The following is a 13,191-nucleotide window of genomic DNA, read 5'->3' as shown; positions in this document are numbered from 1 at the left end:
CATTTTCAATGCATGAAAGACACTGATGACACTAGCTGCAGTTAGTTACATGGACAAAAGTAATCAGAATAAATGCCTGCTCAGAATGAAAATGTGTCATGTAAACTCACTGTTTGGAATATTCTGCCCCGATTAGTCACATTCGGGTCAAAATTACCTTCTGATCGAGATAGGTGAACTATGCCGATCGTGGTGCATGTAAACAATGTATTCCAATTGTGGGTCATTACTGCGCTGGTTTTTCCTCATGTGTAGACAGTGCGGGGCGTAAACTGGACCGGCTCCTTATGAGCGAAGCATGTCTCTGAGCAGAGCAGCCGGACTCGTAACTTTGTGTTTGCAAGCAGGGGAGGGTGCTTTGTTACGGTGTGCGCTCCGGAGGAGGCGTCACACCGTAGTCCGTCCTGCTTGTTTGCGTGAGCAAGCTGCCGGATTCAGGAGAACCGTGTCTCCTGGGAGAACCGGGTCTCCTGGGAGAACCGGGTCTCCTGGGAGAACCGTGTCTCAGAGCAGAGGAGCGGCTTTGGGACGGTGTGTTTGCTGGAGGAGGTGGCTTTTGAATGCAGAAATGGCGCTCCACGCAGAGAAACTGTGTAAAGAATCATGTGAATTTTTGTTTCCAGTCTTGTTCAGACAATATAAGGGCTGATGTTATTCCCACAAATTCACTTGCAGCCAAGATGCACATTGCGGCATTGACCGCACAGATTTTAATTACATCCACAGCTAAAGGTTGACATGTATTAGCCTAATGCTAACCCCTTCAGCCAAGAATAAAGCCCTGGCCACTCCGATTTAAAAGTATGAGCGTACAGGCACTTAATAATAATCATAAACAATAATAAAAGGGCGTTTTGACATTCATCTCCCTCTGTCCCGCAGCTTTCTTTGTTTACAACAGAACTTTTTCTGATAATATAGACAGTTCTGCGCATGTCAAAATGAGTTATTTTGACCAAAAGTGTGGCGTATGTAAACGTTTGTTATAATCAGATAAAGTTTTTCAGGGACCAATTCTAATCTAATCTCAATTATTATCATTCTCCTCCATGCTTGTTTTGGATGGTGCTTCTTCTTCCATGTTGCTGTCAGTAGCGCATACTGATGCAGACACCTACAGTTCCCTTTAGTGGTTGTTAACGGGAAACAGTCATTTAAGGGCAACCTTAAACGATGAAAACGATGAAAATATGAGTCTATTTTAGTGTAAAAAATCACATACAAGACACTCCTGAGTAAGAGTCGCAGCCTTGGCCAAACTATGCAAAAAAAACTCAATTTATCATCCAAAAAATCTGGTACCTCCTCTAAAAGAATATGAGGGCTTGAGTCCAGGATGTGTGCTTTGCTTCCTTTGAATCATATTAACCCTTGTGCTATCTTAGATGACCCCACCCTTACATTGGCGTGTTCTTCCTACCATGACAAAGGTGGATAAAGGTGGAAAGATTTCATGTAATCCATGGACAACAGTGAAGATCACAAATCATTGAAGAAAAAAAGGTTCAGCGCACTGTCTAGTGGGTCTAGATGACCCAACTCCCAACGTTAAAGTGCCCAGGATAGCACAAGGGTTAACCAGGCATCACAGTGGAAATACATTCTGTGCCACTGTTGTGATGCTGCATCTCCAAACTATAGCCTTAGGTTTGTTGGATTTCAAGGATTTGTTTAGACAGAACAGGTATAGTTGGTTTTTACCAGCTTTGATAATAATTTCTTGTTTCCTATCTTCTACTGTTTCCATTAGTAACATTCTTGGATGCTGCTAAATGTAGATTCATTAAACAAAAGAGATTACAAATAATATGTATACATTTGCCTCATAGCAATTGTTTTACTTTCACTAATAGAAGCAGTTTCAAACTGGACTTGTAAAGACATGTTCTTCCTCAGTGGAGTTCGTTTTATTCTAAATCCTAAAGAAAACCTGTCCAAGCAAAATAGAGACGATCCATCAATATGAACGGGTGCTAAATGTGCTTGAAGGCTGTTGTCACAACACGCTGCTTTGTTTTTTTTTGTTGTTGTCAAACATAGATGGACGTTAATGGAGCACAAAGAAGAACCAATATTTTTTTTGTGTGGGGAGAGTGTCATCAGCAGTAAAGTCAGACTGGACTTGTGCTCAACATTGGAGTAACAAATCGATTTTCACTCATGTACAAACTCTGACAAGTCCTGGAGTCACAATGTGGTTTCCATTAGCTCTGTAGCAGCCGAGCACTCCCTCTGACCTCTCAGAACTGTTTCATCTGTCATGCTGCTTCTGTCCGTGGAGAGCCTTTTATCTACATTTTTGCTGAGAAAATAACCTTCACGGGGTTAATGAATACATTCGATTTAGTCATTGGCTAGAATGACAGCAGTAGGCAACAAGATGTTCTGTGGGCTTCTAAGACTTTTCCTAACTGGCCCTTCTTTTAGGATTAGCATGCTAATGGTGCTTACTTTTAGCTTAAATATTTTACGTACATATTAAAAACCTATTTTGTTGGCCTCTTAAATAAAGTCCAGGTCACTCCGGTTGCATAAAAAGACTTCTGTCAGCCAATCAAAGAAAGCCATAAAACAAGCTCCGCCGCGGTGCAGAAAAACAATGACTTGAAAAGGGATTTAAAACATTTCCATGTGTCCTATATTGTGACAAAGGTCAAGCTAGTTTTATAGGGTTTACTGTGCTACAAGTTAGTGATCATAACATTATTAGTTTGGTACACAGGTTGCTGATAAGCGCGTTGTTGTCATGTACAGCGGAGTGATGCTCGGATGGGAGAAGGAAGCAAAGGATTTTTCTGGTAAACGAATTACCGTAAATATTGTGCAAACTTGAGTCGTTGCAGCCTGGCTGGATGCCATTGAAAATTATCATCTCATCTGTTGAATGGCGTTGTTGGTAATACATTTGTGAAGCGGGCTCCAAAACGGCTTTATTTAACTTATTGTCAGTTGCTTATTTACAACATTTAAGTTCATACAAATTCCAGTTTAGGACTGTGACAGAGCCATTGGACTATTATATTCAAGCTTTGATGTTCTGTGTCCCACAGGCTGTTAAACGCCACTTAAAGCCACTGCTCCAAAAAGCCCACTTTTGATTTTGATGTCGATAGATGCGTTCTAGTGTAACACATTCATCAATAAAAGCATCTCCTAAATGCAATAAGCGCCAAGTTACAATAGACGCTTTTAATGGATGAACCCAACTCCGGTCCAAGCCTGGACATTGTTTTCTCTTTTTTTTTATAATTAGCAGTTTAACCGATCACTCATTCTGCCTTTTTAGAAGAGTTTTCTAAATGTCAAAAACCTGAACCAAGTTTTTAATTAAAATATTGTATTAGATTTATAGACGAGACAAATAAGTGGACACTTAGAAAACAGAACCCAGATGCTAACTTGTGCCGGTCAGACGCTGAACAACAGCAGGTTGAGTCGAGTGATAGTTGAGTGAGAAAGAGCAGTATGACATGTTGAACGAGCTCTTTTCCTTAGTAGAAGAATTTTCCGTCATCCTGCCAGGTTTCTCTGATGACACAGGTCCGAGCCACAGGCAGCTTAGCCATCTGTAGTACCCCGAGTCACGCCCCCGGGTCTGCTGCTAGAGCTGCTTTTAAGGGCTCGAGCCCCAATGGAGGAAGTCTTTTATGACCTTTTTGTCCTGACAAGCTCCAGTAGTTGGAGGCATTGGATTCCCTTTGTCTCGTCCTGTCTTTCCTCTCTTTTTTAATTGGCAAAAGCACAGCAAAAAAATCCATAAAACATGAGATAAATTCTAAAATAATACATTTTTTATCAGGAATATAGATAATCCAGGGTTTGTGATTTTATAGTTTAATACAGAAGAAGCAGCTTTTAAATAACAGTCTGCTTTGCCCTTTAATTCCGCTCTGAAGCTTGCGTTCAAGCAGTCGAACCTCTCTGCAGACCTCTCCTCTTCCTACTGAAGATCATTCATGTAACACTGTGCTTTCAAACCCGTCCTGCATCTGATTTGCCTTCCTTAAGTGTCTCTGTAACAAGAGCCCAGGCTCTCATTGTCAGCGCGTGCATGTGCAGGAGGCCGATGACGCTGTATGTCGCTGCAGACTGACGTCAGCACCGCCCTGCTTCTTTTCCATACCAATGCCCTGCTTGACTGCCCGCCTGTCTGCCATTGATACCGTTTCTCCTGCCCCCCTACCCCCACCCTCTTATTAGCATGTTTTTATCAGTTCTAGCACCTCTCAGAGCGCAGGGCCGAGCTAATATGACACACTGGTGTAACTAACCAGCAGTCCGATAGCCTGCAAAGGTTTATTGACTCCTGTTTTGAAATATTTACAACCCATCTCATGCTGAAGTATTATGTGTGTCTTCATGTGAAGAGTTTTTATATGTTCTACTTTGCATGGAAGTACACGTTTTATTTCTGAGGGTTTTGTTTTTCCTAATTTGGCAGAGATATCCTTCTTTTTTGATGTGGATTTGTAAAAAAGTGCATACAAATACCGGTAGCTCTTTTTTTTTGGAAAGGCATGTGCAGTAAATCATATTTTTATGCATGCACCCATGTGACTTTGTGTTTGGTGTGACATAGAATTACACAGAGGTGTTATACGGCCCGCTGTAAATGTTTAAAAATAGAGAAATTCATCAGAATATGACTAAACAAAACTAAAGTGACTATTAGTAGATGTCTTGTGTTAAACTGAGTTTCTTATAAGTGAAATAAATAGCACAATGGTGTATTTTTCTCTGTTGAAGTTACATGTTTTCTATGTTAGCTGCTTAAAAAATAGGAACTAATTAAAAGTATGCACAGTTTTTAAGTAAGCTACAAAACATTGATTTTTAACACATTTTTTCTGTTAAATTTATCTAGTGTAGAATAATTACAGTGATTTCAGCAAAGTAACTGCAGAAATGGCTTTATTCGGAGCTCTACAGGTGTTTTCTTGCTGCTTTTGAGACCATTTCAGAGGGCAGAGTAGATCTGTTTGGCCAGGTGTCTGAGGATTTGCACACCTCTTTATACATCTGCCCTGAAGCTTCATAATCGGTCGGTCAGTGAAGAAATCGTTCCCTGACAAATCTCCGTCTCCCAGTAAAGACGTTGTCTCCGATCATTTATGTGTTGGCACACGGTGAAGCTGTGCCTCAGCCTTTTCATCCAGATTTTCCTGTTTTCTACATGAGTCAGAGCAGTTTGTGTTTTGTGTATTTTGCACTGATTGGACAAGGGCAAAGTGAAAACCCTGCTGTAATGTTGATGTGTTGGCAGATTGTACACGCTCTGCTTCATGGTGTGACACTCCCCACAATTGAGACCGTCCCTGTGATTTGACAAGTGTGCAATAAAAACACCAGCCTTTTCCTCATCGTTTTATTCTTTTTTTTCCCTCCTTAATCCTAAACTCCAACCTCTTCTTTAATGGTTGCATCGTCTTCAGCTTCTACCCACATCTGCTTCTTTCTTTTCTCCCCTGTATACAAGCAGAAGGCCAACAACTCTGTCCTCCGGCTGTCTCCCACCGAGCATTGTTTGCTGGCCTCTGTGTCCGGTTGCCATGGCGAGGCTTATTTGCTATATTAAATGTTTGGCAGCATTGTACAGATGCTGATGACAAACACCCAACGTTCCACTTTGATCAATGAGAGCGTTGCTGATAAAGTGAGATGGAATGGACCCGCTAATCCATTTAAATATCGTAGTCATTGAGTTTATCTACAGCACAGAACAGCTGTCAGTCCTGCTCTGGCATTTTCACATGTTGATTTATTTATCACACTTTTGCCTTTTGTGTATGTCTGAACGTGTTTTTTTTTAAAAATATAATTAAGCTATTAGAGATGTTTGGAAGTCACACAATAAGCATTCTTCTTCAAACATGTAATTTGGGTTTTCTATTGTAATTTTGAGCGTTTATTCATATTTGAATTTAAATATTTATGTTTATACTTGAATGGGACGTGATGTACTTTTTTCATTTCTGACTTCAGTGAATATTGTGTGTGTGTTTACATCAGAAGGAGGGTCACGTGTTTCTGAGAGAGCTTTTCAGATAAGCATCAGTCCATCTTGTAATGTAAATACGTTAATGCTTGTGTTTTTTTCTTATGAATCACTCACCATTGTTACAGTATTGAATGCACAAGTTTCATATGTTTTAGGTTAAAAGGTTTTCACTTCCAAAATAGAAGGTTAAAAATAAATATCCGAATGTCTTCTTGTTGTTGAAAAAAACAACCTAAAATGCTTTCTGTTTGATTTTGCTTATAATTTTTTATTTCGACTGGCTAAATGGAAAGCTTTAGGTTTGCTGAGAGTTGCATACAAGTTTTAAGTACGTCTGAAGTTGCTAAACATCTTGCAAAAGTAACTGTATTTTAGTGTAGCATAAGTCAAAATTGAGTATAAATAGAAGCATCTTCTATTTTTGTTTTACTAAAAGCAAATTTGAAAGATTATGTGGGCAGTCAAGTACAATGGACATCGTTGAACATGTAAAGTTAGAATCAACTTGCTCTGTTTGATTTGTAATGGACTCTTGTTGGGGATTAGGTCATTCCAGGTCCTGCAGAATAGAGTTACACAACATGCACCAGCTCTGACCCTGCACTGCTGTAAAGTGTGAGAGCCTCTGTGTGGGTACCGACAGATAGCATGAAAACGCTGCCTATTGACGTAGTTTGGGCTTGATAAGATCTCATAACTCCATTCTAGACACACCATGGTGGTTTTAGTGGTTTGCTTTTCGCCTTGTGCTCTAGTGAAAGGCCTCAGTCAGCCTGCAAGCAGCTTGCAGTACCCCGTAGTAGAAAGCGCATTAAGTGGTGCAGGAAATCCTTAATGTAAACTGTTACTACAGTGTGTGTTTAGATAACAGGCAGCAGAGACTAGCAGAAGCGCTGCTGCACTGTTGCTGACCTACCAATGCCCTCTCAGAAGCAGTGTGCGCAAAGGTCAAAGCCGTCTTGGAGAACGTCTTTGACACTACGACCGCATCCAAACGCTTTGACTGACAGGTCTCTCCTTCTCTTTTCAGATGATCTTATGGGACTGGGATCTGAAGCACTGGTACAAACCGCAGTATCAGGTCAGTGTCGTTGTCTGTTTTAACTCATGACTCGTTGGAGTTTAAAGGTCATTCAGGGAACGCGCGTCTTTTTAGGTGGAGTTGGCGTCTGCTCCCCACTAGTGAAAGTAGAATCCACCTGTAAGACATTCAGTACTTTTGCTTAACTGTTTGCGTGGGCAGAATGCACATTGTTTAAAATGTTGCTGCCAGTGACCTTGAAATTACTGTCATGCTACATGTTTATCTTACTCAGGCATTGTGTGTCTTGTTTGAAGTATTTGTGCGATTTAATTAAAAATGTATCAAAGTCATTATTCGTTCCTTTTTCTTACAGCAAATAAACTTGTTCTCTAATGCACAAATTTTTAGGGTCCGTTTTCACAATTTTCAGCATTCTTGTCCAGATGTTAACATAGTTCTACACTTGCCTTAAGGAGTTTCAAAGTTTTGGGCATGTTCTCTTATGCTACGTACACACCGGGCATGTAATGCGTGTTCATAAACATGCTAAACAGGCACGTAGTGTTCAAACTGGATTGTCGCTACTTGATACTGGTAGAATTCTTCTAGTAGAATGTTCATCAATCTGTGAAGGAAGCTCTTTTGTATTCCTTCCTAACTAGTGGGGGGGTATCTGTTCATGCGGCAGGGTGCAGTAAGCGGGAATGGGGTTGATCTGTCAGTCATCAACGAGGCCAGGAATCTGGTGTCCGACGTGCTGGTGGACTCGTCCCTGTCGCCCAACACCATTGCCAATCTGCGCAGCATCTCCAGCCTGCTGGGGACGTTTTCGGGTTCGTGCCGTCCGAGGGTCAACCCCTTTACGCCTTTCCCCGGATTCTACTCTGTGGAGGCGGACGACCCTGTCGACAGGACAGAAAGGAAAAGCATTAAGGTGGGCAAAGATGTGGCTTTGATGTTTGCTCCAGTTATTAAAACAGACAAATTTTTTGTATTTATTTGAGCTTTTCAGGTGCTCAACCAATTAGAGAGTACACCATAATTGTTTAAATTCAAATCAATGTTTTAGCATTGTCCTTATATTTGTATTTGATACCTCGTTTTATCTGTCAGTGTCTGAGCAGCAGAAACAGCCTCCCAACTCCTCAACCCAGGCGGAGTTCCACGTCCTCTGCATCAACTTCTCATCCCCTTCTGGACTCCCCCGCTTCACGCTGGGAACGTAACAACGGAAAAAGGCAGCACTCCGAACACAGCCTCATGAGGTACAAATGTTTTCAAAAATTATTTTTCATAGGCCCTTAAGTCATGGTAAACAGTTTTTTCTTTTTTTTTCTTATTACCGGTATTATTTTTAAAATGGAAGAAAATTGTCGAGAGATTACACAGTAAACTCTATGAATCTGGTTGAGTGTGTTATGAACAAAAAGGTACAATCATCATCAGCAAACTGGACAGGAAGTTTCTGTTGATTCGTATGATTGTACTATGCATATTGCCTTATTTTTTGCTATTCCTGATCCATTTCCTCCTTAGTGAAACCGGTATGTCTGGATGAGCTGCATTTGTGCATCCTCAAGCTTAATGAAGCAAGCACAGTTTTTTCTTTTTCAAGCACAGTTTTTGCATAGATCAAGAACAAACAAACAGGTTTTGTATGTGCTGAACATAGCCAAAAAATAAGAAAAAAAGTTTATATATATGTATACTTTTCGAAGATCAATTATTAGAAATACCAGTTTAGGAGAATAGTTTTCTGAACAGACACACGCTCATAATTTAATATTATTTAAATGCTTTGTTATATTTGTGAGTATCATTTATTAAAAATGATCAGCAACAATGAAGACTTAAAAAGCTGCTTGCAGACGTATACTTAGTACTTATTGGGGGTTAAAAGTTGCTGCTGTGTGACACAAATGAATCAGATTGAGATTAAAAATAAAAGCATGTTTTAAGATGAAATAAAAAAACTAAATATAAATCTCATGTTCTTTATGTGGGACAGACCTGTTTTTTTAGCAACCAACTTCTAAATTAGATAAATCTAGCTAATTGGAAAGCATTGTTATAATGACTGTTATAATAATAATATAAAGGGGGTGGGAGGTGTGAAAGGGGCGGGGGGTTGTGTTTGAGTCAGGGGGAGGAGGCTCTATTTTCAAGCTTGTTTTTTAGATCATATATGTAGTTTCAGTGTAAAGCACTTTGTGTAATGTTTTATATGAAAAGTGCTACATAAATAAAGATTGATTTGATAATTAGTCTTCTAGTTACCGATAAAATCCCTCAAAAGTGTTTCCTTACAGGATAACCTGTCGTGTGGACACGGGGCTTTGGTGTCCGTACTGAAGGTTTCCACAGGATGGCAGAAGAGCTTCATGAAATTTTTTATATTTTTGTCTGTGCTGTTAGTTGAGGGACTTAAGAGAAGATAGAGCAAATTATTTACAGGAAGATACAGGCAGGTATATTTGACTATAGTTAAAGGTTGTTTTTTTTTTTACTATGAAAGAGTATGTTGAGTCAGTTAAATTCCTTTTTTCAGACTCACTTGAATATATGTCTTTTGGGCTCCAGCTCAGGTCTGCCCAACGGTCCCAATTCAAACCTGCTAACCATTCCCAAACAGAGGTCTTCCTCTGTGACTCTCACATACCATGCTGGGCCCAGAAGGCCAGGTAAGCCTTATTAATACATGCATTACATACAAAAATTGGATTTGATTCATTGTTGTTCCATTCTCTTTGGTGGTGTTTTGTTTTTTCTCCTGTCCTCTTTAGGCACGTCCCCCAGCCTTAGTCCTGTACCCTCACCCAGCCACAGTCCTCCAGCACTGGGGACAGGAGGCTCATCGTCCCATGTCAGTCGATCACCTGTGGAGTTCCCAGACACGGCGGACTTCCTGAAAAAACCAAGTGTTCACTTGAACATGCACAAGCCTTTAAGCTACCCTATTAACTCTGCCGAATCCCAGCAGGCCTTCCGCAACTCTACGTTTCCTGTCTGTAACAGGTGAGAGTTTGGAGGTGGTGAGCGCCGTCATTCCCACTTGATGCCTCAGTAAAGTCAAATTATGTGGTGGAAACGGTCATGGTGTGGATTTTGTCCCATAGCTGTGGCCGTCAGATGCTCAAGGGAGTTTCCAGCAGTGACCATGGGGATTCTCATCCTCTGTTTAACAGCGAGGGTCAATGCAGGCGCTCAGGTACGAAGACCACCTTAGATGTTTGCTATAAAAGACTCAGTTTCAGAAAATCCTCATCTGTTAGGGTTTAAATAAAAAAAAGATTTCAGAGGTTGGTGCTGCTCTCTTCTGGACTCTAATGCTACTGCAGGGTGATATTCAAAAGTAAAGAAGTCCCCCCAACATGCATCTTTTGGAAGTAGTTCATGTACAAATTGATGATATTAAGCTTTTTCTATCTTGCAACAACTTGTGCCAAAGTAGTTTTAGAGACTGATGAAAGCTGCTACCTGTTCAACTGCCTCAATCCAAACATCAAATGAAACCATATTCAATCTGCTTACTAGAAAATGAAAGAGAGAAGATTTATTTGACTAAAACTAAATGGGAATTTCCTGTCAAGAAGGCATTGAAATGTTGCAGTACAGTGGTTGGTGATCATGCAACTGTTGGAATTTCAAAATAAAATGTAATAAAATAAACTTTTCGGTCTGGTTTTCTGGGTGTGACATACCGTTTGGTATTATTGTGTGTTTGTTGTGTGGTTAAACAACAGGTGAAGGGCTGGACTTTAGCGGGGAGCCTGTTATCAGAGAGGAGAGCAGTGAGCTAGACGTGTCTTCAGATGGACGGCAAGAAGCTGGAAGAAACCAGGGCCTGACCGAAGAGGAGGAGGAGAGCTCGAGCACGGAGCAGTCAACACCAAAATCAGAGGTGCTCTTAAAAAACCCTGAAGGGTGTTGATGCTTTGCATGTTTGAACTCACCCAAACAGACTTGAAGGATGGAAAAGATACATTTAAAGAGCCACTCTGATCATCCTGTGATCTATTTTAATAGCGTTCCCAGTGGTCTTTTAATTATGATTATTTCATTTTTAATCATAATACAAAAAAACTGTCATTTTCTAGAAAATAGTTTATTCAGAGTAGCAATAGTTCATTAGAAATTTGCCTCTGAGTTTTGGGCGGGACCTTTGGCACAGAGCAGCATCCCCCCTTCACGTCATCAATAACCGAGTGTTCTATTTACACTCTGCTTCCAGCCGTACAGTTTTGACCCATATATGCCAACTCAGAGGAAAACAAAGACGTAAATGGATCTGTTTTTCTGCAAGTGGATACATCAGAATGGAGCGGAGCAGGAAGCCTGTGTCCTGCCCTGCGTATTTTCTACGTCACAATTACGCTCTTTTTCAAACAGCATTTTCTCTGTCTTCTCCTGATTTACAATGATTTGAATAAAGAAATACTCAGAATTTTAAGATTAATTTTCATTTATATGTCCTCCATCATCAGAAAAATGCCACAAGAACATGTTAAAAACACAAAAGACAACATTTTCATCGGAGTGGGTCTTTAAGATTCAATAAATGGATAAATGGCAGAAACTGGAATGAAAAATACTCTTTATTGCTAGACTATTTAACCTTTCCCTCAAACCTCTATAAGGAACACGTATTTACGGAATGTTTTTCTTTAAGGGTGAACTGGAGTTCAAGTTAGATCCCATGCTGGAGGAGCACGAGGCTCTTATGGAGAAAATGAACACCTGGAACTTCCAGATCTTTGACCTGGTGGATGTAACAGGAGGGAGGACAGGACGCATTCTCAGCTACGTGAGTGCAGCCGCTGCAACCTAAGCGTGTGCTTTTGCTTCAGCAACATGTATGTCCTGTAGACTCACTGTCTGTCTACTCTTGGGGAAAAATAAAATAATAAATATATGTATCAAATGTATGTGAGGTGAAATAGCTCTGGTAAAAATCCTCCAGTGTCTGTTTTAGTGTTCAACAACCAAATTATTGTGGACTTAATGCAAGGTAAAGCTGATGCGGAACAATTAGACACTTTCTGCAGGGTAAAGATAGTTATGGTAGAACTTGCTTTAATGATAAGCTAATTGGCCTGTTCTACATTTATGCTTTCCCATGCTAGAAAGAAAAAAAGTAACAACTTGATTGGATTTAGGGTAGTGTTGATGTTGGGTGTTCCTGCAAAAAATCTAAATTCAACCAAAAACAAGCCAAAATGACTTGTACTGGTCAATAAACAATATTTTATTCTTTTGGCAGATTTTTGTGGCTTGTTTTAGAAAAATACCTTGGATTTGGATATATTTTCTAAAAATAGTTAATAAAACTTTACCCATTATTGTGTGTCATATCAAGTGCAAGAAGTTAGTTTGGCTCATTATATGACCTATTTTCTCCCACAGGTCACATACACACTTTTCCAGGACACGTGTCTGTTTGAAATCTTCAAGATTCCTGTGAGAGAGTTCATGTCGTACTTTCATGCTTTGGAAAACGGCTACAGAGACATTCCCTGTAAGTACAATCCAAGACATCTTTGCTTTGTTGTTTTATACAAAAACTATCATGCTAGAATATACTTATCATGGTATTCCTTAAAACACAGACCATAACCGAGTCCATGCTACTGATGTGCTCCACGCTGTCTGGTATTTGACCACTCAACCCATCCCAGGCTTCCAGCAGATCCACAGTGAGCATGTCACAGGGAGTGACACAGGTAAATGCATGCTGGTTTGATGGCTTAAAATGGAGGAAAACGTTTAAATGCATTACAAATGAAGACTTTACAGCATCTGTCTTGTTGCTCATATTCCAGACTCAGATAGTGGCATCTCTCCAGGCAGGATATCTTATGCCTCCTCCAAGAGCTCCTCAATCTCAGATGACAGTTATGGCTGCCTGGCCTGGAACATACCTGCTCTTGAGCTTATGGCCCTTTATGTAGCTGCTGCAATGCACGACTATGACCACCCAGGTCGCACAAATGCCTTTCTAGTTGCCACTAATGCACCTCAGGTAAACTTGAAATCATTTCATTTACACAGTCGCACATTTTTTTTGTTTTACAGGGACGGAATATTACAGTTATGTAAGATGTGAAGATGTGAGAAAGCACTTTTTGTGCAACTTTCAGCTGTGGTGAGGACAGGGATTAAACAGATATGT

General features: G+C 40.3%; 1 protein-coding gene across 2 annotated transcripts in view; it reads left to right on the top strand.

The window, feature by feature from the left end:
• pde3b (phosphodiesterase 3B) overlaps positions 1 to 13,191 on the top strand; it is a 42,407-nt gene that overhangs the window by 19,038 nt on the left and 10,178 nt on the right. Inside the window, exons 1-12 of one of the 2 annotated variants that reach the window (XM_023953446.2) lie at positions 6,807 to 6,945; positions 7,029 to 7,079; positions 7,711 to 7,956; positions 8,136 to 8,287; positions 9,603 to 9,703; positions 9,806 to 10,037; positions 10,139 to 10,230; positions 10,766 to 10,923; positions 11,692 to 11,826; positions 12,426 to 12,537; positions 12,629 to 12,742; positions 12,842 to 13,041. In XM_023953446.2, coding sequence (XP_023809214.1) covers positions 7,029 to 7,079; positions 7,711 to 7,956; positions 8,136 to 8,287; positions 9,603 to 9,703; positions 9,806 to 10,037; positions 10,139 to 10,230; positions 10,766 to 10,923; positions 11,692 to 11,826; positions 12,426 to 12,537; positions 12,629 to 12,742; positions 12,842 to 13,041 — 1,593 coding nt within the window. In that variant the 5' untranslated portion in view covers positions 6,807 to 6,945. Of the gene's footprint in view, positions 1 to 6,806; positions 6,946 to 7,028; positions 7,080 to 7,710; positions 7,957 to 8,135; positions 8,288 to 9,602; positions 9,704 to 9,805; positions 10,038 to 10,138; positions 10,231 to 10,765; positions 10,924 to 11,691; positions 11,827 to 12,425; positions 12,538 to 12,628; positions 12,743 to 12,841; positions 13,042 to 13,191 lie in introns of those variants that run through there. The other variant, XM_011489431.4, reaches the window with a different exon arrangement.

This window comes from Oryzias latipes, chromosome 3 (genome assembly GCF_053564925.1).
Source record: "Oryzias latipes strain Hd-rR chromosome 3, Olatipes_Hd-rR_3.1".
Lineage (NCBI taxonomy): Eukaryota > Metazoa > Chordata > Actinopteri > Beloniformes > Adrianichthyidae > Oryzias > Oryzias latipes.
Note: the sequence above shows the minus strand (reverse complement) of the source record. Positions and strands in the feature narration are given on the sequence as shown.